Source organism: Dama dama, chromosome 25 (genome assembly GCF_033118175.1).
Source record: "Dama dama isolate Ldn47 chromosome 25, ASM3311817v1, whole genome shotgun sequence".
NCBI classification, from domain to species: Eukaryota; Metazoa; Chordata; class Mammalia; order Artiodactyla; family Cervidae; genus Dama; species Dama dama.
Window position 1 is genome coordinate 21,928,408 of NC_083705.1, and position 23,949 is coordinate 21,952,356.

The following is a 23,949-nucleotide window of genomic DNA, read 5'->3' on the forward strand; positions in this document are numbered from 1 at the left end:
TGCAAGAGAGACCTGAATTAACTTTTCCCATTTTGAAGGGGTTTGCTTCCAGGTGGTTGATGTAAAGCAATCTCTCTCTATAGGTCCTTGCTACTGACATGAAGAAATTCAGTCACCAACAGCCCATTCTTAGCAATTAAGACAATCAGAAATAGATGGACATGGACTAACGAGACCCCCCCCCCAAAAAAAAAAGCAAAGAAAAACCAAAACCAAAGCCCAGGGGTCTCTAACCCACGTATGGAATATCTTGGCAGAGTAACCTTTTATATATTCTGCCAAAAGTACCAAAATCCCTCCAGATGGTACCCAGTTGGAGGATCAGTTGTTCTATCTAGTTTGAGCTGAGCTGACTTCAAGTTCTTGGAAAACAGCAGCTTCATATATCTGTTTAGGCTATGTGCCCTAGGAGGTCATGTGCCATGTTAGGAGGACATGCAAATCATAAAATGACCTTGATTACTGAAAGCAGGTGAAATATATTTGTCTAATCATCACCTACAGTTTCAATGCTCCCATTCTCATTGATATTTGAGTTTACGGAATTTAGCATATACTTAAAATTAGCTTCTATGATAAAGTGCTATGGGTTATTCAGCAAAATAGCCAGTTGAAAAATAATCTAATTTCTGAAAATAAAGTCACAAAGTTAGGTGTGTACACACACAGAGAATTTTCAGTCTCATCATTGGAAAACTGGGTCTTACTTGCTTTTTGGAAGAGGCCTTATTCTCTATGATCGAGCCATTCATGGTTAACTGAAATTGGTCTTTCTAACCACCTTTTATAGTGTATGCCATGAATATTGGAAGCTTGGTGCTTTGCTGTGGCTGCATGGAACTGGTAAGGTGGGAAAGGTTTAAGATCTGCCTGTCATGGTTGAACAGCAAGATGGACCTGGCTGCAAAAGTTGACTCCAGAAGTTTAGCCAGCTGGGACAGGGAAAGCTACTTACACCATGTCCAAAGGACACAGTCATGTTAATTCCAGATGTGGCGACCTCTGGCTTCCTGATAAAGGAGGCTGGGTACAGTAGTAGGAAATTCAGATGGTACTCACTACTCAGGATTTAGACTAAAGGGTGAAATAGTGGAAAGGGTTAGAAGGATAGGGAAGGGCTTAAGTCTGGTATAATTTGGGTATAGTTATCAATATAAAGCCTGTCATAGGCGTGGAGAGGGAAGAGATGGTAATATATCCATGATCATTCATGTAGACACCCTAAGTCCAGCTAACAATATGAATACCCAGGGAATAATTAGCCCCAGAAATTAACATTAGAACACTAATAGTTGGAAGAATTCACATTCTTTCAGCACTCCTGCATGCTTTTTGTAAGTCACACACAAACTTTCTCTCTCACACACACACACACAGGCAAAGAGAGATTTATTGCAAGGAACTGGTTTATGTAACTTGGGGGGCTGTGTAGGCAAGTCTGGAATCCGCAGAGCAGGCCATCAGAAAGGGTAGGCTGGAAACTCTCAGAAAGGAGTTGACACTTCAGTCCACTGGAAGAATTTCTTCTCGTTCAGAAAACCTAAGTTTTTTCCTTAGGCCTTTCAACTGATTGGATCAAGTACATCCAGATTATAGAGTATAATCTTTCCTTAAAGTCCACTGATTGTTCATGTTAATCATATCTACAAAATATCTTCATAAAACACCTAGATTAGTAGTTGATTGAAAAATTAGGCATAGCCTAACCAGGTTGACAAATAAAATTGGACCATTACACCAGTTACATATCATTAAGTAGTGTCAAGTGTCTGATTTTTGCTTTGGATTTGAGCCTCTGAAAGGTAATGACCGTGGGTTTTTTTGCGTTATACTATGTCTTCCAGATGGAGAAGGCAATGGCACCCCACTCCAGTACTCTTGCCTGGAAAGTCCCATGGACAGAGGAGCCTGGTAGGCTGCAGTCCATGGGGTCGCTAAGAGTCGGACACTACTGAGTGACTTCACTTTCACTTTTCCCTTTCATGCATTGGAGAAGGAAATGGCAACCCACTCCAGTGTTCTTGCCTGGAGAATCCCAGGGACGGGGAAGCCTGGTGGGCTGCCGTCTATGGGGTTGCACAGAGTCGGACACGACTGAAGCGACTTAGCAGCAGCAGCATGTCTTCCAGAGGGGAACAAATACATTTTAATCATCTGTATGATTAGTGTTCCTAAGATCTTAAATGTGTGGGAGAGACAGAACCATAGATGTATTGCATAGCTCAGAGATGTATAAATCTGAAAACAAGTGAGACTAAGCTTTCTGGTTGAGAACTCAGTGGGGCCAGTCCTGGAAACTAGGTGGGGCAGAGATGACGGGATGTGGCATAATTTCTTAAAAAGATGACAGACTCTGGAATCAGACCCACCAGACATACTTTGAATTAGAGCTTTACTACTTTGCAAATACTGAGACCTTAAGCAAATTGCTGTCAGTTCAGTTGCTCAATTGTATCCGACTCTTTGCGACCCCATGGACTGCAGCACGCCAGGCTTCTCCATACATCATCAACTTCCAGAACTTGCTCAGACTCATGTCCATCGAGTCAGTGATGCCATCCAACCATCTCATCCTCTGTCGTCCCCTTCTCCTGCTGCCTTTAATCTTTCCCAGCATGAAGATCTTTTCCAATGAGTCAGTTCTTCTCATCGGGTGGCCAAAGTATTGGAACTTCAGCATCAGTCCTTCCAAGGAATATTCAGGACTTCCTTTAGGATTGACTGGTTTTAAAAAATTGCTAGTTTTAAAAAATTCCCTTTATTAACATATAGTTTACATATAATAGTAATGTACCTATTTAAGTGTATATGTCAATGAGTTTTAACAAATTTCTACACCTGCATAATCATATCCATAATTCTAATATACATATGTAGAAATATACATATTTCTACACCTGCATAGTCTATATACATAATATAGAACAAGTTGCTTGTGTTCCTTCCCAGTCAAATCCTCCTACTCACTGATCTGCTTTCTGTCCCTATTTATTAATGTATTCATTTCAAACAATATTTATTGAGCACCTATTATGTTTAGGTGTTGGTGCTGGGATATAGTAGTGAATAAAACAGAAAAAAATTGCTGCCATCATGCAGAGGGAAACAAAAAGCAAACTAAGTATGTAAAAAGTATATGGTAGGTCACATGATGAAAACTTCTATAGAAATTATGGGAAGTAATTGTAGAGAGTCAGGGTGGGGTGGGACACATGTTGCTCTTTTCAAAGGGCAGTCGGGATCACATCACTACTTTTTTTCAGCTTGAGATGGATTTGTTTTTTTCTTACAAAAACAAATAAATGAATACACTGACTTGAATGTTCTTTTCTCTCGCAATTTCCCCCTTCCAAAAAGCAATCACTGTGAGAATCCTTAAGATGGAAAGGCAGAGAGTGCGTCACCGGGACCCACGTTAGAGGGAAAAGATGCTCCACACATTAGAGGTCACAGAAGGGCAGTGTGGGTGAGCGTGGCTTGTACAATCTTGGCCGCTGTGAGGGGCAGAGTCCTTCTTCAGCATGGACTGGACATAAAGTGCGTTGGAACAATGATCTGATGGAAGTGAGGCATGAGTAATGTGGATATTAAGACAAAAATGTTCCAGGTAGAGAGAACAGCAAGGGCAATGACCCAGAGGTGAGTGTTGTTGGAATGTTTGAGAAACTGCAAAGAATCCAGTATGGTTGGAATGAAGGGACAGAGACAGATAACAGAAAAGATAAGAGAAGAAAAGGGGTCCAGGTATGAGATGGTTTTGTAGTCCACTGTGAAAACTTTGACTCTTAACCTTAGTGTAAAAAGGAGCCACTGTAGAGATTTAAGAAAAGTTGTGACATCATTTGATATATTTAAAAAGATCACTCTGGCTACTGTGTTGGGAATTGACTGTAGGGGCAAAGTTCATGATTAACATAAAGTACCTGATAGCTAGTAAATGTTCAAAAAATTTTTATCTGTTTGGAGGTTACTGATTTCCTAGTACAAATGATACTATGACCTCTTTTTGTTTGTTTGTTTTTGTGTAGTGCAAATATGGATTCATTCATTTACTCACCAAGTATGAATATAGTAGGTGCTGAGTAATAAAAGTGAGGTATGAAAGATAAGATTGCTGCAGATTCATAGAAAGTAGAATGGTACCAGGGATGGTGGAAGGAGAAAATGAAAAGTAGTTGTTTAATGGGTGGAGAGTTTCAGTTTTGCAAGGTGAAAAAGTTCTGTACATCTATTGCACAACAATATGAGTATACTTTATGGAATTGTAAAATTAATTGAGACCAGTAAAAAAAAGACCATACGTTCCTGTGTATGTAAAGGTGTATTTAGGTGTCTGCTGCCTGTCTAGACTCTACTCACTTATAAGCAATATCCCAAAGAATATGAAAAAGACTTACCTCTTTTATCCTCTAGGATGTAGAACTGGCTATACAGTTTTAAAAGTACTGCTATTTTTTCTTTTTGTCTTTCTAAAAAAAAAAAGTGTACATTTATGTAAATGACATATATGTCTGTGTAATGTACATATACAGGCTTCCCAGGTGGCACTAGTGGTAAAGAACACAGTGGAACACAGTGAAAGTCACTCAGTCTTGTCCGACTCTTTGCGACCCCATGGACTATACAGTCCATGGAATTCTCTAGGCCAGAATACTGGAATACTATACAGTCCACAGAATTCTCCAGGCCAGTATACTATAGAGGGTAGCCGTTCCCTTCTCCAGGGGACCTTCCCAACCCAGGGATTGAAGCCAGGTCTCTCACATTGCAGGTAGATTGTTTACCAGCTGAGCCACAAAGGAAGCCTAGTGGTAAAGAACCTGCCGCCAATGGAGGAGATGAAAGAGACTCCAGTTAAATCCATGGATTGGGAAGATCCCCTGGAGGAGGGCATGGCAACCTACTCCAGTCTTCTTCCCTGGAAAATCCCACAGACAGAGGAGCCTGGAGGGCTACAGTTCATGGGGTCGCAAAGAGTTGGACATGTCTGAAGCGACTAAGCATACACACACGAACATATACACACACATATATGCTCTTCTATTCGAATGTGTACATATGTGTACATGCCATATTAAACAGAGAAGTGTCTAGTAGCTTATCCTGCATCCAAGTAATAAGATGTAATTTTGGGTGACTTTTGTTACATTTTTGTACTTTTCTGTATTGTTTGAATTTTTTTAAATTAATAGGAATATAATTTTTTTAAATAGTCACTTTATTTAAAAAATTAAAGCTACAACAAAGCAGCAATAGAGTTCTGCTGTATGAACTGATGAGTGTGAAGTGCTTGGAACATGTCTGGAGCACGGTAAGTGCTAGGTAACTGTTGGCTGCTATTATTCTGCTTGTTGCTATGCGGCAGGCCCTGATCTCAGTTTGTTACAGGTGTTTCCTCCCTTAGTCCTTACAGATACTACATGTACTGAGACTCAGACAGGTTATGACAAAGATCACATGGTTTTTAAGTAAGAAGACCATATTTTACAGACAAATGTCTTTTAAATCCTTTAACATAAATAGCTATTGTACTTGTATAAAAGCTCATTGCTGAAAATGTTCTCAACTGATACTGTAAATGTGTAACTATTTTATATGATATAAAAGAGTGATGTGTAAATTCTCATAGAGTTTCTGGAAGTAGCTATCAATTTAAAATAAGTTGAATGGTTATATATTCTAAGACATACATAATTCCTATAGTGAACAAATAATTTGAACCTCACACTTCATAGCAAAGTTATTTTTCCTTTGTCATTATGGTTTGTACCAGGATATTAAATATAGCTCCCTGTGCTATACAATAGGACTCTGTTATCCATTGTACATATAACAGTGTATATCTGCTAATTCCAAACTCCCAATTCATCTCTCCTCCGCTCCCCTCCCCCTTGGCAACCACAGGTCTGTTCTCTATGTCTGTGAGTTTGTTTCTGTTGTGTAGATAAATTCATTTTGTCTTATTTTAGATTACATGTGTAAGTGATATCATACGGTATTTATCTTCTCCTTTCTGACTTCACTTAGTGTGATGATAATCTCTAGGTCCATCCACGTAGCTGCAAGTGGCATTATTTCATTCTTTTTTATGTATAACAAAATCATTATTGATACTACCAGTTTGCCCTTGAACAGTAATTTATAGCTTACAAAGCAAACTCACGTACTCATCTTGATCTCCAAAGCCACAGAGTGAAGTCGGAAGGCAGGGCAGGCCTTAATGTCCCCGCTCACAGTTGAGGAAGCTGAATCATACATGTGTGCTTCATTCAGTAACAATGTCTTTGGCCACAAGTAACAAAAACCCAACTCTAACTGGTTTACACAATACAGAAATAGACTGACTCGCTTACTTGGATGCCCAGAGGTGAGGTATTCTTCAGGGCTGACATAATCTAGCTGCACTGACTCTGTTCACTTTAACTCTCTTGGTTCTGTTCTTCACTCAGGGTAGGTAGTTAGCTTGATAGTTAACTTCAGCTTGATAGGTAGGTGGCTGGTACAGTTCTGGGTCTCAAATCTATATAGAACAGTGACAGAGGAAAAGACCCCTTCTTTCTGTAACTTTATCTTGAGAAGTAGGGACGTGTCCTTGGAGGTCCTTAGTAAAGTTCTCCTTACTTTTTATTGGCACAGATTAATTTGTATAACCATCCCCAAATCAGTTATTGGCAAAAGTCTTGTGATAACCCTTAGATAAATCAAGGTACTTGATGAAAATCTGGGCTGTGTTAAGAAGAAGGAGAAAGGGGGCTGCTAATGAATATGGGTCAAGCACTACAACCTGGGAAGGAGCAGTAAGGGATCTAACCCAACTCCTGTAGATTAAGTCTTGGGGCCAAGCGTACCACTGAGGCCAAGGTGGCAGGACTCAGGTGTGCTAACTCCCATGCTTTTCATATAACAACCTCAACTGTTTCAGATTTTCATTAGAGTAGGGTGCTCATTTTTGGCTTTTATGGAGGCAAGGGACATTCTTAAACAAAAAGTTTAACTGTGGGAATTCTACATGACTGAGTTTGCAAAACTGAAGTTGGATGGACTGGCAGAAATTTGCTTTGAAAGCTACATTCTTACAAATTCTGCATAAGTATTATTATATTTTATTTATAAAATATTTCAAGCAATAAACAACAAAACTTTGAAAATCTTATATCACACAATATTTGCACTGGATTTTTTAAGAAAAAATTGCAGTTAGAGTTGAAGTTCCCTGAATATGTTTTGCAAATCCCCTTCTTCTTTATGCTTCACCACAGGGAAACACAGTTCTGAATTTGGTTTCCATTTTCATGTGGATGCTTGTTTTTTAACCTAAATTTTTTTTTATTTTGGCCTGCCATTTGGCATGTGGTTCTTAGTTCCCCTGCCAGGGCTTGAATCCTCACCCCCTACAGTGGAAGCACGGAATCTTAACCAATGTACAACAAGGGAAGTCCCTGCATGGATGTTTTTATGCTTTTACTACTAAGAATAGATCCAAGATACATAGTATTGCTTTGAATATGTATATAAATAAGGTTTTATACACACACACACACACACATATATATGGTACCCCCAGACATATCCTTCTGCAATGACACTTTTTGCTCAACATTGTTCTTGAATTACATATATATTGATATATATAGTTGAGTTCACTCATCCTAAATGCAATATAGTCCATTGTTCAAATATACCACAATGCATTATTCACTCTTATGTAGATGGATATTTTGGTGATCTTCACTGTTACACAATTCCCAACAAAGATATTGTGAATGCTCCTGAAGACCGTCATGGTACACATGCTGGAGAGTTTCTGGTGGCACCTATGTTGGGGTGAAATTACTGGATGTGTGCAACTTCAATCTTAATAGATATTGTCAGGTTGCTGCAAGTCTGATGGTGTGAATGGAAATATAATAATTTCTTTTTTTTCTGTGATATTTCATATGCATTTGAAACTCATCAGCTTCTAACATTTAATCCCATTTTCAATATTGAAAATTTGTTTTCTTTCCTTTATCATGGGCAATTGCAAAAGCTATTATGAATCCCTTCATTTTGTTATGTAAGTTACCCTGTTTTGTCCTTTGAAATATATTTTATTGCTTATTGGACATAAAGAAATGACAGTGAGAGAAAAACAATAAATACATATATTCAGACACTTGTCGTTTTCTCTCCAAACTGTTATTTGAGACAGATAATTTTGTCTTGATGATTTCCTGCTCACTTGACTAAGTGTATAATGTGATCGGAATTTTTGTATTTTGTATGGGGAATGGAAAATAGCCCCCTTTCTCACTGGAGAAATCCCCAGATCAGAAAATTTAAGAAGAGCATTGATAATAAATTAGTTTGATTCATATTTGGCAACCATGTCTAGTAGAATTCTTGAACTTGCACCTGGAGAATGACAGTGACGTTACTGAATGATGTCTCTTTAGCACCTTAAAGCATCACTCTATTTTTATACATTGTCTACCTTAGCGATTCAGCTGCTCTCGGAGACGCTCACAGCAAGCTCCCTGAAGAGTTTCCCTGTGTTTGGGGGACGAAGTAACATCAATAAATCAAAATTTACCCCGTATCGTATTGGCCTGTGAAATAGAAAGGCAACACAATAAACAAACATGAGATCATATTTCCATTTTGGTCGAGCACAAGGGGAACATTTAATCCTGAGCAGAGTGAGAGAGAGATGGGAGGGAACAAATGCACACCGACTGAGGATGGATTGTTTCTCTTGCAGTTTGCTTTGCAAAATCCAGTTGGGAAACGAATAAACATTTACTTCTCTAATTTTTCTATACTTACCTTTAAAGTGTCTTAGCATCAAAGGAAACCTCCAACCTAAAACTGTATTTTCTTTCCTCAAAGAATGTGGTGTGAGTGAGAAAGTGTATGAGAGGGTGGAGGTGCAGAGTGAGTTTTGTGGGCACAAGGAAGTGTTCATTCAGGATAAAAATGATAATTTCCAATTTTTGTATGTTGATTCTAGGTTCCTAGAGGATGGAGCAATACCATTTTCCCCCTTTTATTTATTGATTAGGCTGTTTAGGAATGTTATAAACTGTTGTTACGTTTGCCAAACAGCTCCTATTATGCTTCCTCTAGAGTCTCAAGGTGACAGCTAGGTTTCTCTGGCATGCGCAGTAAAGGTCACCTTTGGTAATGTTCCATTAAAATATGACTATAAAGCTTTGAATACATAGCAGGTAATAAGGAAGTATCTAGGAGTTTCCTTCTAATTTCACACCTGTTATTATGAAAGCTTAGCAAGACCTGAAAAAATTTTGGAAGTGGTTAGATATTTGCTATATTGTTTTTGAAAAGTAAAACTCCCCCTACACCTCTTGAATTAAAGTAATCATTTGTTAATCAAGTAGGTCCTTGAAAGACGACATTTTCTTCTCTTGAATGTTAGTTCTGCTCCCCCTTTTTCCCAAAATTGCCCCAGTTCATAGACAGTCCTTCGAACTGTCAAGTTCTCAGCACTGACCTCTCAGCGTTTACCTTCTGATAGACACATTGTCTATCAGCAACCACTGTTATTACCATCTCAAATATCATAAACCTCAATGCTCCTTAAGTGACATTTCTGTCTCACTCTCCCCTGGGTATTAGAACTGTTCCAGCTGATGGATTAATGACCTTAAACTGGGAGAGGCTGTGTGTTCAGGGTGAGACGTGTACCTGGACCCATGACTCATTTTCTAATGCAGTGACTTCATTTCTATTATCCCAGAGGAATGCAGCAGGCATATTGACATTTTGTCTCCTGGCACCATAGAAAACAGTGTGTTGTTGAACTAACACGCCCTGCCTGAATTCTGATAGGGCTCTGAGAAACTGACTAGGTAGTCAGAGCAACTAATAAGATCGTTATAGACTTGAACACAATTGCACACCACCCTTATAACACAGGTTGCTCTTAACTAGGGAAAAGTTAAACTAGGGCTTAAAAAGTTTAACCAGGGCTTAGCAGTTTTCCCCCCCTTCATCTGAACTTCAGCAGATAAAGGTCAACCAGGTAGCTGTCTGGCTTTCCTAGAACAAGTTTATAATCTTATTTAAAATTTAGTCGATGAGTTATGAAAGAAGCCAAAGCTTTATGCGCTCTCGCAGATTCTGTACAGACATCAAGGGAACTTCCCCAATCAGGGCCCCACTCCCCAAAGGAGGAAATATACTGGGGTGCATAAAGGCTTGATGAAGTGTGAGAAATTTCTCTCTTGCCACCTGATCCCAGTTGGAAATTCACTGGCTCGCTGTGCTGCTGACAGAACAAAACAGAGGATAATAGCCTCTGGCTGAAGATTTTATAATTGAAGCTGAGACAGAGTGGGCCATGTGCATGTTTAGAACAGTGATTTCATTGTGAATTATAACAGAAGTCCCACTTGTCAGTCACACAAACATTTAAGACCACAGAAAGGCATCTGATTTGAGACAGGGGATGACAAAATGGATCTTTTGGTTTTCTCTACTTTGCCCCGAATACAAAGGGACTGATGACGGCTTTGTTCTGGGATAAAGTCTTACATTCCTTTGGGGACCTACCCAATCATTAGTAGAGAAAGAAAATTCCTGTCTGGACTCACTCCTTCCATTTTCTAAAAGAAGTAACCTTTAGTCCTCATCAGCAATTGAGAAAGAAAGCAATATAAATGATGTCACACCAGATATTTTGCTTTGTTTGCTGATCACTTTTCCTCAGTTATCTCTAGTGACTGCCTCAATGTTAAACAATTATTATAAACATTATTTAAGAAATATGGCTACTTTGACAATATATCTCAACATTATTAACATGTTTCTACCCTCTGAGCAAGGAATTATACTTTTGAGAATTTGAGAGCTAAACTAACAGATTTGGAAAATGACATATTTACCGAGATAATCCTGGAAGCATTGTTTGTAACGTCCAAACAGTGAAAATGACCGAATAGTTCATAGACAGGGAAATGATTAAATAAATTAATGCACATTTACACAAGGAAATGAGGTGTAAGTTGAAAGTCTAGTTCCGGTCCTTCTCATGAACCTGAAACTCTGAAGCTTTTATAGTCCTTCACTGATCTAATGCTTAAATAGTTGTCATCCTCATATAAGGAGGCTACAAATACTGACAGTGAGGGACTGAAGAGTTGGGTGCTTTTCCTTTGGCTTTTATTGGTAGTAAACGAACATTAACAACACGGACGGAAGAAGGAAGGAAGGAATCTTGACTACTCTTGGACCTTCTCTACATAGCTCAAAGCTCGTCTTAGCCTGTCTTCTAGATATATAGGATGTACTGCTGCCTCTTTGGTATATAATATTTATCAGGTCAAGAAAAATCCCATACCATTCCTCTAATGGCTAGAGGTTTGATCACAATATGTAAAAATAGTTAAAGTAAACATTTTCATATATTGCTTATGAGTCCTTTAGACACAGAGTCTTAAAAACGCCTGGGTTTAACCGATAGTTACTCTGTTGTGTCTGACTCTTTGTGACCCCATGGACTGTAGCCCACCAGGCTCCTCTGTCCATGGAATTCTCCAGGCAAGAATACTGGAGTGGGTTGCCATTTCCTACTCCAGGGGATCTTCCTGACCCAGGGATCAAACCTGGATCTCCTGCATTGCAGACAGTTTCTTTACCATCTGAGCCATCCCAGGTGAGAACACCATTGAATCTCACTGGCAACAGGCTGAAAAGAGAAAGTCAATCATCATGTTAGAAAGAAGTTTCTGGTGGTGGGTGGCTTTGCTGTTCAGTAGCTAAGTTGTGACCAACTCTTTTGCAACCCCATATGCTGTAGCCCACGAGACTTCTGTCCATGGGATTTCCCAGGCAAGAATACTGGATGGTTGACATTTCCTTCTTCAGGGGATTTGCCCACACCAGGGATCAAACCTGTGTCTCCTGCTTTGGCAGGCAGTTCTTTACCACTGATCCACCTGGGATTTTGTGGCACAAAGATCTAACTGTATAATGAAATCAACCAGAGTTGGAGAAAAACAGCAGAAAAGCTTTTAAACAGAACTTTCTTCTATAATTTTTCAACATATTATGAACTTAATTGCCTTCCTCATACATTGTGAGCAAATTGAGTTCAAGGTCGTCTGTCATTTTTGTATCCTCAGTACCAGGCACAGCACCTGATACATAATGGGTACTTTGTAGCCTTCAAGTTGAATCATAAAAACAAAAGTCTTAAAAAAAAATTAAGATAGTAGTTCTTAAAAGTTTCTGATAACCGGTAGGGACACTTCCCCCAGAAAGTCTGCGCTTATTCATGTACACAAAAATGTCAACATAATTTTAGGGTAATTGTGGACATGTGTTCTCTTCCTCGTTTTGTAGATCTTCTAATGAACTGGGGATTCTAGATTAAGACATTCTGAGGTTTAGAACATAATCTAAAGTGGAGGAATCTTCAGAAACATTCTCTACTCCTTAAGTTTTCTTTTTTCAAACAGCATGCTTCTTCCACCTAATTCACACAGAAACTTTCTCAGGACACTATGGAAAGGGGTCTTTTCTTGTGGAAGATGCAAAAAAAAAATTGATCTATGTCATTTTAGATTAATTTATAAATTAGATACTATATTTAGATATCTAGATATAAATTAGATAATTTATAAATTAGATATCTAACTTATAAATTAGATAGTAGAAAAAATGCTATAAGGATTTATAGCAAAAAGTAATCTCAAAGAAGATGTGTTTATTTAACAAACGTTTATGGACTATTCCCTATGAATCAAGAACTGTGGAAGACAGAGATAGAAACAATGACCCAAAGAGATGGCAATGAGGTGGAGTGCATGCATAATAAACTGAGTATTTGAGTTAGATTTTTTGCCTCTTTGTATGTTTGATGAAGAGTGGTGGGCGGAATGGACAGAGAGCAACTGTTAACTCTCAAAAGGAAGAAAAATAATTTTTATTCATTCTGTAAGAGGCTTTGCTTTCTTATGGTCACATACGGCTCTTAACCTCCCATTCTCAGTTAACAGATTAACCACCAGGAAACAATAATGTCTAGATAAACATAGGCTGATCATGAATGAGGAGGAAGACAATGCTTCAACTATATCTCTACAGTATAATGGAGCTGCAGTTATCTAAATGCCATTTCTAAGATCCAGCATTGTAAACGAGTTTCTTTCATCTCAGTGATGTTTTTCTGATGATTATTTGTTGCATCTTAAACTTTCAGAAGGAAACTTCAAAGTTGATCTGGCATGACTATCTACTCAAAGGAGCGATTCTCTCTTTAACACTCTTGGTAGCCACAGGATTTGTTTGAACATTCGTTAACAGCAGTAACATAATGTATTTGTAGTCAACAATAATCATTAGAAACTCGTTCCTCATACTGAGCTAAAGTCTCCTTAAAATTTTCAACTATTTCGCTAAAGCTTTGGCTTCTGAAGCAATGAAGAGTAACCTTATTCTCTCTTTCATACCCTGCAAGTATTTGAAAACAGGTATCACTTGTATGTGTGAATTCAACTCCAGACTGAATTTCCCTGATTCTTTTATGTAGTCTTCTTGAGAAGTCAAATCATCACCCTCCTGTTATTTATCCTTCCACACTCTGTAATATGCACCCCAAATCTGCTTAAAATGTGACGCCTCTATTGGAACACGATATTCTAACCATGACTGATCTTAACATATTGGAGTCCAGTGGCACTATTCTTTGGACCTGGACACACTCTTCCACTGACACACTTTTACGAAGCTTTAGCTCTCGCCTCCTGTTCCCTCCCCAGGTGTGCAGTACTGTGGGCTTATACTGGAATTTGGGCAGATAAAAATTCCAGGACATTTTTCCTGAGTATACCACTATCCAGTCAAGTTTGACATAGGCATGAAATGTGCCAAATTTTATCTTAAATTTGTCTCAGCAGTGAAATAGCTCTAAATCTTAATAATATCATATTTAACCACTCTAGCTCTGTTATCTGTAACTGATAATACCTTCTATAGAATATAGAAGCTTCCCTGGTGACTCAGATGGTAAAGAGTCTGCCTGCAGTGCAGGATACTCAGGTTCCATTCCTGGGTCAGGAAGATCCCCTGGAGAAAGAAATGGCAACCCACTCCAGTGTTCTTGCCTGGAAAATCCCATGGACGGAGGAGCCTGGCAGGCTACACTCCATGGGATCACAAAGTGTTGGACTCGATTGAGCAACTTCACTTTTCAATAGAATACTTTCTATAGAATTCCTCATGGCTTCATCCAAAATTTCCTGCAGTTCATTTCATCTCAGTCACTCAGTTGTGTCCGACTCTTTGCAACCCCATGGACTGCAGCACACCAGGCCTCCCTGTCCATCACCAACTTCTGGAGCTTGCTCAAACTCATGTCCATTGAGTTGGTGATGCCATTCAATCATCTCATCCTCTGTCATCCCCTTCTCCTCCTGCCTTCAATCTTTCCCAGCAACAGGGTCTTTTCCAATGAATCAGTTCTTCACATTAGGTGGCCAAAGTATTGGAGTTTCAGCTTCAGCATCAATCCTTCCAATGAACACCCAGGACTGATCTCCTTAGGATGGACTGATGGGATCTCCTTGCAGTCCAAGGGACTCTCAAGAGTCTTCTCCAACACCACAGTTCAAAAGCATGAATTCTTCGGTGCTCAGCTTTCTTTATAGTCCAACTCTCACATCTATACATGACCACTGGAAAAACCATAGCCTTGACTAGACCGACCTTTGTTGGCAAAGTAATGTCTCTGTTTTTTAACATACTGTCTAGGTTGGTCATAACTTTTCTTCCAAGGAGCAAGCGTCTTTTAATTTCATGGCTGCAGTCACCATCTCCAGTGATTTTGGAGCCTAAAAAGATAAAGTCTGTCACTGTTTCCATTGTTTCCCCATCCATTTGCCATGATTTCCCTCAATGTAATGTAAATTATTATTCAACTCATTCAGTTTGTTTCAATAGCTAGGAATCCACCTGGTTAACAATTATCTTGTCATATCCTCCATCTTAGCCTTAAAGACATCAATAAACATGTCAAGTGTCTTGTTGGATTCAATGAACACGTACCTTTAAAACATTCTAAGCCATACAGTTTCTTTGACAACAAATGCTAACAACATTTTATCATGGCAGTAAAATTTTAGGTGAGCCTTCAAGCTCTATGAAATAAGCAGCTAGAATGTCAACTCATATGGGCAGGAACAAAATAGCTTGTCATATTCACTTTTTCCCTTTTCTTGTACACACATAGTGGACCTGATGCATTGGATCTGTATTTTATCAGGAAAGGAAACTACAAGGTAAATGTAGTGAAATAAAAACTCAAGAATCATTCATTGGAGTGGATGTTTGAAGGGCTATTGTGTTCATTACTCCAACTTTTCAAAAAAAGTTTTTCTACAAAATACCTGTTAATATAGCATTATTATGGCTCAGTTAACAAAGAATCTGCCTGCAACTCAGGAGACCTGCCTGAATGCAGGAGACCTGGGTTCAATCTCTGGAGGGAGAAGATCCCCTGGAAAAGGATATGGCAACCCACTCTAGCACTCTTGTCTGAGAAATCCCATGGACAGAGGAGCCTGGGTGGGCTACAGTCCATGGGGTCACAAGAGTCAGACATTGCTGAGCGATTAAACCACCATTGTGGTTATGTTGGAAAAGGCTATATTAACCTGGTATTTAGATTATATAACCTTTACTTTGATACAGTCGGTATTAGATAATGACTTAGGTGGATTTGTTTCTAGTGGAAATTTCTCCTTTAAAAATAATCTGATCACTCGCCTTCTGAGGTGGCCTATACCCATTCTTGAGATATCAAGAATCTGAGCTTTATTAGGTCCTAAACACAGGGCTCCCTCCCCCAGCCCCCATCTATGGATGTGATGTCGGCTCTGGCTCTGTCCTGCTGTCTGTCCCTCCTTGTCCTCCTCTTGCCTCTGGCCATCCCTTGGGCATCTACATCAGTGAACACATATGCTTCCAACATCAGTTCAGTTCAGTTCAGTTCAGTCACTCAGTCAGTCCAGCTCTTTGTGACCCCATGGACTGCAGCACGCCAGGCCTCCCTGTCCATCACAAGCTCCTGGAGTCTACCCAAACCCATGTCCATCGAGTCGGTGATGCCATCCAGCCATCTCATCCTCTGTCATCCCTTTCTCCTCCTGCCCCCAATCCCTCCCAGGATCAGGGTCTTTTCCAGTGAGTCAACTCTTTGCATGAAGTGGCCAAAGTATTGGAATTTCAGCTTCAGCATCAGTCCTTCCAATGAACACCCAGGACTGATCTCCTTAGGATGGACTGGTTGGATCTCCTTGCAGTCCAAGGGACTCTCAAGAGTCTTCTCCAACACCACAGTTCAAAAGCATCAATTCTGCGGTGCTCAGCTTTCTTCACAGTCCAACTCTCACATCCATACATGACCACTGGAAAAACCATAGCCTTGACCAGACAGACCTTTGTTGGCAAAGTAATGTCTCTCCTTTTTAATATGCTGTCTAGGTTGGTCATAACTTTCTTTCCAAGGAGTAAGCATCTTTTAATTTCATGGCTACAGTCACCATCTGCAGTGATTTTGGAGCCCAGAAAAATAAAGTCAGCCACTGCTTCCCCTGTTTTCCCATCTATTTGCCATGATGTGATGGGAAAGGATGCCATGATCTTAGTTTTCTGAATGTTGAGCTTTAAGCCAACTTTTTCACTCTCCTCTTTCACTTTCATCTAGAGGCCTTTAGTTCTTCACTTTCTGCCATAAGGGTGGTGTCATCTGCATATCTGAGGTTATTGATATTTCTCTTGGCAATCTTGATTCCAGCTTGTGCTTCCTCCAGCCCAGCATTTCTCATGATGTACTCTGCATATAAGTTAAATAAGCAGGGTGACAATATACAGCCTTGACATATTCCTTTCCTATTTGGAACCAGTCTGTTTTTCCATGTCCAGTTCTAACTGGTGCTTCCTGACCTGCATACGGGTTTCTCAGGAGGCAGGTCAGGTAGTCTGGTATTCCCATCTCTTTCAGAATTTTCCACAGTTTATTGTGATCCACACAGTCCAAGGCTTTGACATAGTCAATAGGGCAGAAATAGATGTTTTTTGGAACTCTCTTGCTTTTGATGATCCAGCGAATGTTGGCAATTTGATCTCTGGTTCCTCTGCCTTTTCTAAAACCAGCTTGAACATCTGGAAGTTCATGGTTCACGTATTGCTGAAGGCTGGCTTGGAGAATTTTGAGTATTTCTTTACTAACATGTGAGATGAGTGCAGGTGTTGCACAGTTTGAGCATTCTTTGGCATTGCCTTTCTTTGGGATAGGAGTGAAAACTGAAATTCTCCAGTCTTGTGGCCACTGCTGAGTTTTCCAAATTTGCTGGCATGGTGAGTGCAGCACTTTCACAGCATCATCTGTTAGCATTCGAAATAGCTCAACTGGAATTCCATCACCTCCACTATCTTTGTTCATAGTGATGCTTCCTAAGGCCCACTTGACTTCACATTCCAGGATGTCTGGCTCTAGGTGAGTGATCACACTATTGTGATTATCTGGGTCGTGAAGATCTTCTTTGTACAGTTCTTCTGTGTATTCTTGCCACCTCTTCTTAATATCTTCTGCTTCTGTTAGGTCCATACCATTTCTGTCCTTTATTGAGCCCATCTTTGCATGAAATGTTCCCTTGGTATCTCTAATTTTCTTGAAGAGATCGCTAGTCTTTCCAATTTTGTTGCTTTCCTGTTTCTTCACATTGATCACTTGAAGAAGGCTTTCTTATCTCTCCTTGCTATTCTTTGCAACTCTGCATTCAAACGGGTCTATCTTTTCTTTTCTCCTTTACTTTTCTCTTCTCTTCTTTCACAGCTATTTATAAGGCTTCCTCAGACAGCCATTTTGCTATTTTGCATTTCTTTTTCTTGGGGATGGTCTTGCTCCCTGTCTCCTGTATAATGTCACAAACCTCTGTCCATAGTTCATCAGGCACTCTGTCTATCAGATCTAGTCCCTTGTATCTATTTGTACTTCCACTGTATAATTGTAAGGGATTCGATTTAGGTCATACCTGAGTGGTCTAGTGGTTTTCCCTACTTTCATCACATGCTTCTATAACTCGAGAGCCAATGTCTCCTCCATCCGGAGCCATGATGAGGTTCTACGAGCCATCATCTGCTACTTGCAGAGCTGTCAGCCTATGAGAGAGGTGCTTTTTCTTACAAAACAGTGGAACCACACCTGTGAGCTGCAACCAGTGCAGCCAGGCTCCTGGGCATGCAAGCTGGTCCTAGGACATTCTCCAGAAGCTCAGAAACTGACCACAATGGATGTTATGAAACTGATGGTGATGTGCTATGAAGGCGGGGAGTGGAGAATGATGACCCAGGATATCAAGCCCTTTGGTTACATTCATCTGATTCTGCCCCACTCTCTCCAAGTCATCCACATAGAGACCCATAAGTGAAACAAAATCTGGACCGTCTCCTAGGTATCCCACTACATTCAAAACGACATGGAATTCAAGGTCCGGTTAAGGTGCGCAGACCACAGCTGAGAGGACGCCCTGCTGCTGACGCTCAGGCAGAACCAGCGATGGATCTCTCTGGAGAATCTCACTCCAGACACGAAATATGAGCTTCAGGTGCAGGCCAAGCCCCAGCTAGGCAGCCATGAGGTTTGAAGCCACTTGAGCCAGCCCCTGGCCTTCAGGACGGTCCCTCCAGTTGCTCTGAGACATGTGGGATCTTACAGGACCAGAAACTGAACTTGCGTCTCCTGCATCTGCAGGTGGATTCTCTACCTCTGAGCCACCAGGGAAGCCCCTTCCTATGGAATTCACGTTGCTATTGCATTTACTGTCTCTGCCCACCCATTGCTATTGTCTCCCCCATCCCTACTCCCAGACTGTAAGCTCTATATTGTTATCATCCAGGAAGCTAGAAGAGAGCTGCTACATAGTAGGTACTCAGTAAAAATTTGTTGATTGAATGAAAAAATAATAATCTGAAAAAGTAAACCGGATATTCACTACTTTTCAAAGAAAATAAAAGCATGTATGTCTCTTTTGCTTTTATTCTCATCAAGTGTTCGTGAGAGAAGGCATAGTCAGTTTTGAAGGGCTATACAATTTCAGATGAGACATAACTGTAATAATGTCATGTTGAGGGAAGAAAGAAACCTTGGTCGTTGTATCTGGTCAGATGGAATAGGGTTTCTCTTTTAACACTTTTGGGGATCAGCTAACTATGCCAAAACCCAATTTTGGGGATTAGTATTTTAATGTAATTTCCTCTAAACATGAAAAATGTCATTCTTGTGAATGACAGAAAAGGAAAACATGAAAAATAGTCATGAATGAACCAACACATTCGCTAGGAAAGCTGGATCCCTATACACCTTAGTTCACACCCAAAGGATAAAGGTAAAATGGTAAAGTAGAAAGTTGTCATTCCCTACTAATTAAGGCAATTAGCTACAAATACAAAATCGTATCAAAAATGTTTAAGAGCTACTTTCTTGATTTTGGTCTCTTACACAATGCAGTCTGTCAAGGGTAAAGAGCTACAGATACCTATCCTTCATTATAGGAGCCTTTAGGAAGGCAAGATTTTGGTGTAACTACTCTTCAAGATAATTTTCAGTTCATCTAGGTAACATGCAACATTTGTATTAGAGGAAAAAAATCTGTATTAAGTGGCATCACATTAGAACTTTTCTTTGTCTTCTTTGTTGCATCTTAAAATTAAACGTTAGGAGCCAGGCACACTACACCTGAGATGTTTAAGAACCTGCCCTCAGTGAACTAACGACCCCTGAAAACCTGAAACAGGTCCAAATCTCCTGTTTCACTAACTAAGAGATACCTTATTTTATGTGTCTTAGTCCATAAATCTAAAGTGTAGGTTGTCAATTACAATTTTTATAGTTTTCCACCATTCAGAACACTCACCAACACTCTATGTGCAGATCTAGGGGGAAAAAAAGAACAACCAGATGGTTGGCCACATTCAAAAAGGCTTAAAAACCAGGTCCTTAGTTTGAATTATGCTAGAGAATATTTCTTGATGACTGTTTGCTTCTATTGCTGTTATTTGGTAATTTTGTTTTTTATTTTTATTCAAGTATAGTTGATTTACTACTTGTTGTGATTTGTTACTTGTGTTAATTTCTGCTGTACAGTAAAATGATTCAGTTATACATATATATATATATATTTCTTTTTTATATTCTTTCCAATATGTTTATCATAGGACATTGAATATAGTTCTCTGTGCTGTATATAGCAGGACCTTGTTGTTTACCCATTCTATATATAAGAGCTGACATCTGCTAACCCCCATCTCCCACTCTGTCCCCCCACCAATCTCTATCCTCCTTCCTCTCTGGCAGCCACTAGTCTGTTCTCTATATCCATGATTCTGTTTCATAGATAGACTCACTTGCATAATACTTTAGATTTCACAACCTAAAAGTGATTAAGTGCTATTATTCCCTTGGGCTGCAAGGAGATCCAATCAGTCCATCCTAAAGGAGATCAGTCATGAGTGTTCATTGGAAGGACTGATGTTGAAGCTGAAACTCCAATACTTTGGCCACCTCATGTGAAGAATTGACTCATTTGAAAAGACCCTGATGCTGGGAAAGACTGAGGGCAGGAGGAGAAGGGGACGACAGAAGATGAGATGGTTGGATGGCATCACTGACTTCAATGGAGATGAGTTTGAGTAAACTCCGGGAGTTGGTGATGGACAGGGAGGTCTGGCATGCTGTGGTCCATGGGGTTGTGAAGAGTTGGACACAACTGAGTGACTGAACTGATATTATTTGGTATTTGTCTTTCTCTTCCTGACTTGCTGTGCTTAGTATGATAATCTCTAGCTGCTGCAAATGGCATTATTTTTTCTTGTTTATGGCTGAATAATATTCCACTCTGTGTGTGTGTGTGTGTGTGTGTGTGTGTGTATCACATCTTCTTTACCCATTCATCTGTTGGTAGACATTACGTTCTTTGATAGATTTTAAATATCAGATGTGAACCCTAAATAAAAAGAATACCACAGTACTTCCATTTTCTTATGCATTTCAGTTTTAACATTAAAGTATAAAAGAAATGTGAATTCATTCTCTTGGATAATAATGTAATTTTATTGTGTGTAGACTTTTCCATACCAAATATTAGTTTTTCCACATGAAATAAGTTAAGATTTAAAATGATAAAAGTTATTGTTGTTAATGAGACACACTGGGCAATAGAAAAAGCTGAAGAGAGTTTTTGCCTGAAACTGGAAAACAGAACAGTCTGGGGAAAAAAAGATATGAAAAAAGTACCATACGTTGCTAAGACCAAAAAAAAAAAAAAAAAAAGAACCAAAACAAAACAAAAACACCAGCTTTAAGGACCGGAGATGATGACATGGGATGAATATGGGGGCGAGAGGGCCAGGCAATTGTCTCAGAAGGGAGGGTGGGATTTCCTGTGATGTTTAGGGTATTTTGCTTGACAATAATAATCTGAATTTTCTTCTGTGTCACTACAGCTCTTGATTTTCCTGCTGTCTATAATTTGGCTATGCAGCATAATATCTTTTTATTTAGCACAAAGTCCATTTGGATTAGAGAATGGAAAGGTTCTAATTTTGTTCCTGGCCAGTGAAGTCATACCTCAGTACACACTGGGAAACAATTAGAAGTCCTATGCAGAATGCATACACTCCAAGTTAGTTTTTAATTAAAAAAAATTTTTATTATCCTATTTTGGTTTCCTCATTGAGTAGACTCCTAGAGGAAAAGTAAGTATGTAAGTTTCCTGGTTTGCAGAATTGGAATTTAGGCCCAAAGTAAAGAGAGCTAAAGAGCTCCAAAGGCTCACAAAATCACCAGATAAAACAAGCCGCGGAGGAGCCTCCTCCCCATGGCTGAGCTGAAGTACACGTAACACTGGGAGCAGCCGTCCTCACAGACTCCTGTGCAGAATCCACTCGTTTCCTGGGGTTTCTGGGCTTTTCATGCTTCAGTTCTGCTCTCCTCCTGCAGCACTTGAGACGGTCTTTGTGACAATCTACCTACCACTTCAGGTGAGGAGCCCAGTAAAGCAGGCAAAGACCTTGCTGTTTCTTAGAAACCCGAGAAGAGAAAAATAATCTTAGATCTGCTTTAGTGTTCTAATTGGTAAATATGACAATCGTACATGCTGAAGTGGAAATGAACCTCTAAGCCAAGATCTCAAATTCTCTAACATGAGATATTAAAACTCGTAGTATACATTAGGCCATTTCAGCTAAAACTCATTTTTTGGTACTCTCTGACTGGACATCAGACAGCAAAGACTAAACCAACTGGAGGAACATTAATCAAGTGTGGCAGAAAGTTGGAAATCATGAGGCCTGAAATACAAAGATACATGTATTACTGAGGCATAGTCCCCTGGCCCGGAGGTATGCAGGCAAAGAGGTCACACTTTACTGGAAGACAGAGAGTTAAAGTGGATGCAAAGCTCTGAGAAAATATTTATCAGAGGAATATGATGATTCATTTATCAGCCGAGAATCCCAAGTACAAAACTTTGAGATATAAGAAGGATCAAAGTAGATAATGTATATGATTCAATTAAAAAATTCTTAGCCCTCTTACATTATATTATCTAGGTTATAATAGTAAAAAAATCAAATTGCATTCATATGAAACTTTTATAAAAAGAAATCACATCCATTTTTATGAAAGTTTATAGTACAATTATTTTCTAATGTATCTTTTCTTAGGTCACAGTATTTAGAATTCCATTTACATCTGTATAATTTTTCAAATTAAAAAACAAAGGAAGTTAATAGAAATCTACATTTTCATTTGCAAAACTCCCTTCAGTTTCCAGGCCAGTAACACGTGGTGATGTCGGCTTATCCTCCAGACATGGACGGCTCCCAAAGAGCCCCAGTTCACGGAGCAGGCAGGCCTCGGCTCATTAGAAATGCTTTTTGGTTTGGCTCACGTGTCAAGAAATTTTGGAGCATGTCCATGCCGTCCAGAGATCCCCCAGGTTTCAGGATCAGGTTTCTGTATTTCATTCCAACCTAATAAAATAAAGCATGCCTAATAATTCATGGTTATAGCAATTTTCCAAATCTCCAGATGCAAAAGAGAGAAAAAAAAGGGATTTTAGCTTTACTCTGGATGTTCTCCTTCCCCCAGACTACAGCTTTGTAGTATTTATTTACTTTGGTAGCTAAGAGATCTGGAGCTTAGACCTCCGGTCTTCCACACTTCCCTTTATTACTGTCTTGTCTCCTTAGATCCACAGCAGCATGCTGACAGTAGGAGCAAACAGACAAACAAACAAAAAATAGCCAAATGGAAGCTGGGACAGTCTTCTATTTGCTACCCCATCTAAAATGCGATTTCGAAAGGGTTAGCAAAACAGGAGTTCAATTAGGCTACAAACAGGGATTCTGTGTACCTGGAAACAGTAGCTCGGCTACTACTGTCAAAACAGTTTCTGCCATAACTTTATGAAGGGCTCATAAAAACACTCTTCTTCCTTATTGGTGGGGGTAAGGCCACAACCCATGTCCCATGGTGGAGGGTAGATAGTTTTGTGGGCTCAACACGAGGAAGGAGGACCTTTGTAAATTTGCTGGGGACAAGGTCTAGAAGTTTAAAGCATACAACAGTTCCTCTGCCTTTATTTACACAAACACATAAGCAGACAAAGTGAAAGAAAACAACTGAAATTCAGTATCAGCATTTTTCAATATTTTCACTTCCTTTTCATTGTCCCTTTGAAAGGCAAGACAATTCAATGAAGCTTAATTCTAAATCTATGTATAAAATAGCTCAGGGTTAAGACTCAAATTTATATCCATTATATCATTTGAACAGCGACTAATAGCCTCCCTGAGTACATAAATAGCTTGAGAATTTCCAGAAACAAAAGTAATCTCATTTTTGACTTATGACAATGATTCTGTTTGGTACAACCATCAGAGACG

General features: G+C 39.5%; 1 protein-coding gene across 1 annotated transcript in view; it reads right to left on the reverse strand.

Moving 5' to 3' along the window:
• Positions 1 to 22,634: 22,634 nt before the first annotated feature.
• Positions 22,635 to 23,949, reverse strand: part of NLN (neurolysin) — a 95,129-nt gene continuing 93,814 nt past the window's right edge. The window contains exon 13 of the mRNA XM_061129666.1: positions 22,635 to 23,034. Coding sequence (XP_060985649.1) covers positions 22,900 to 23,034 — 135 coding nt within the window. The 3' untranslated portion in view covers positions 22,635 to 22,899. The remainder of the gene's footprint in view (positions 23,035 to 23,949) is intronic.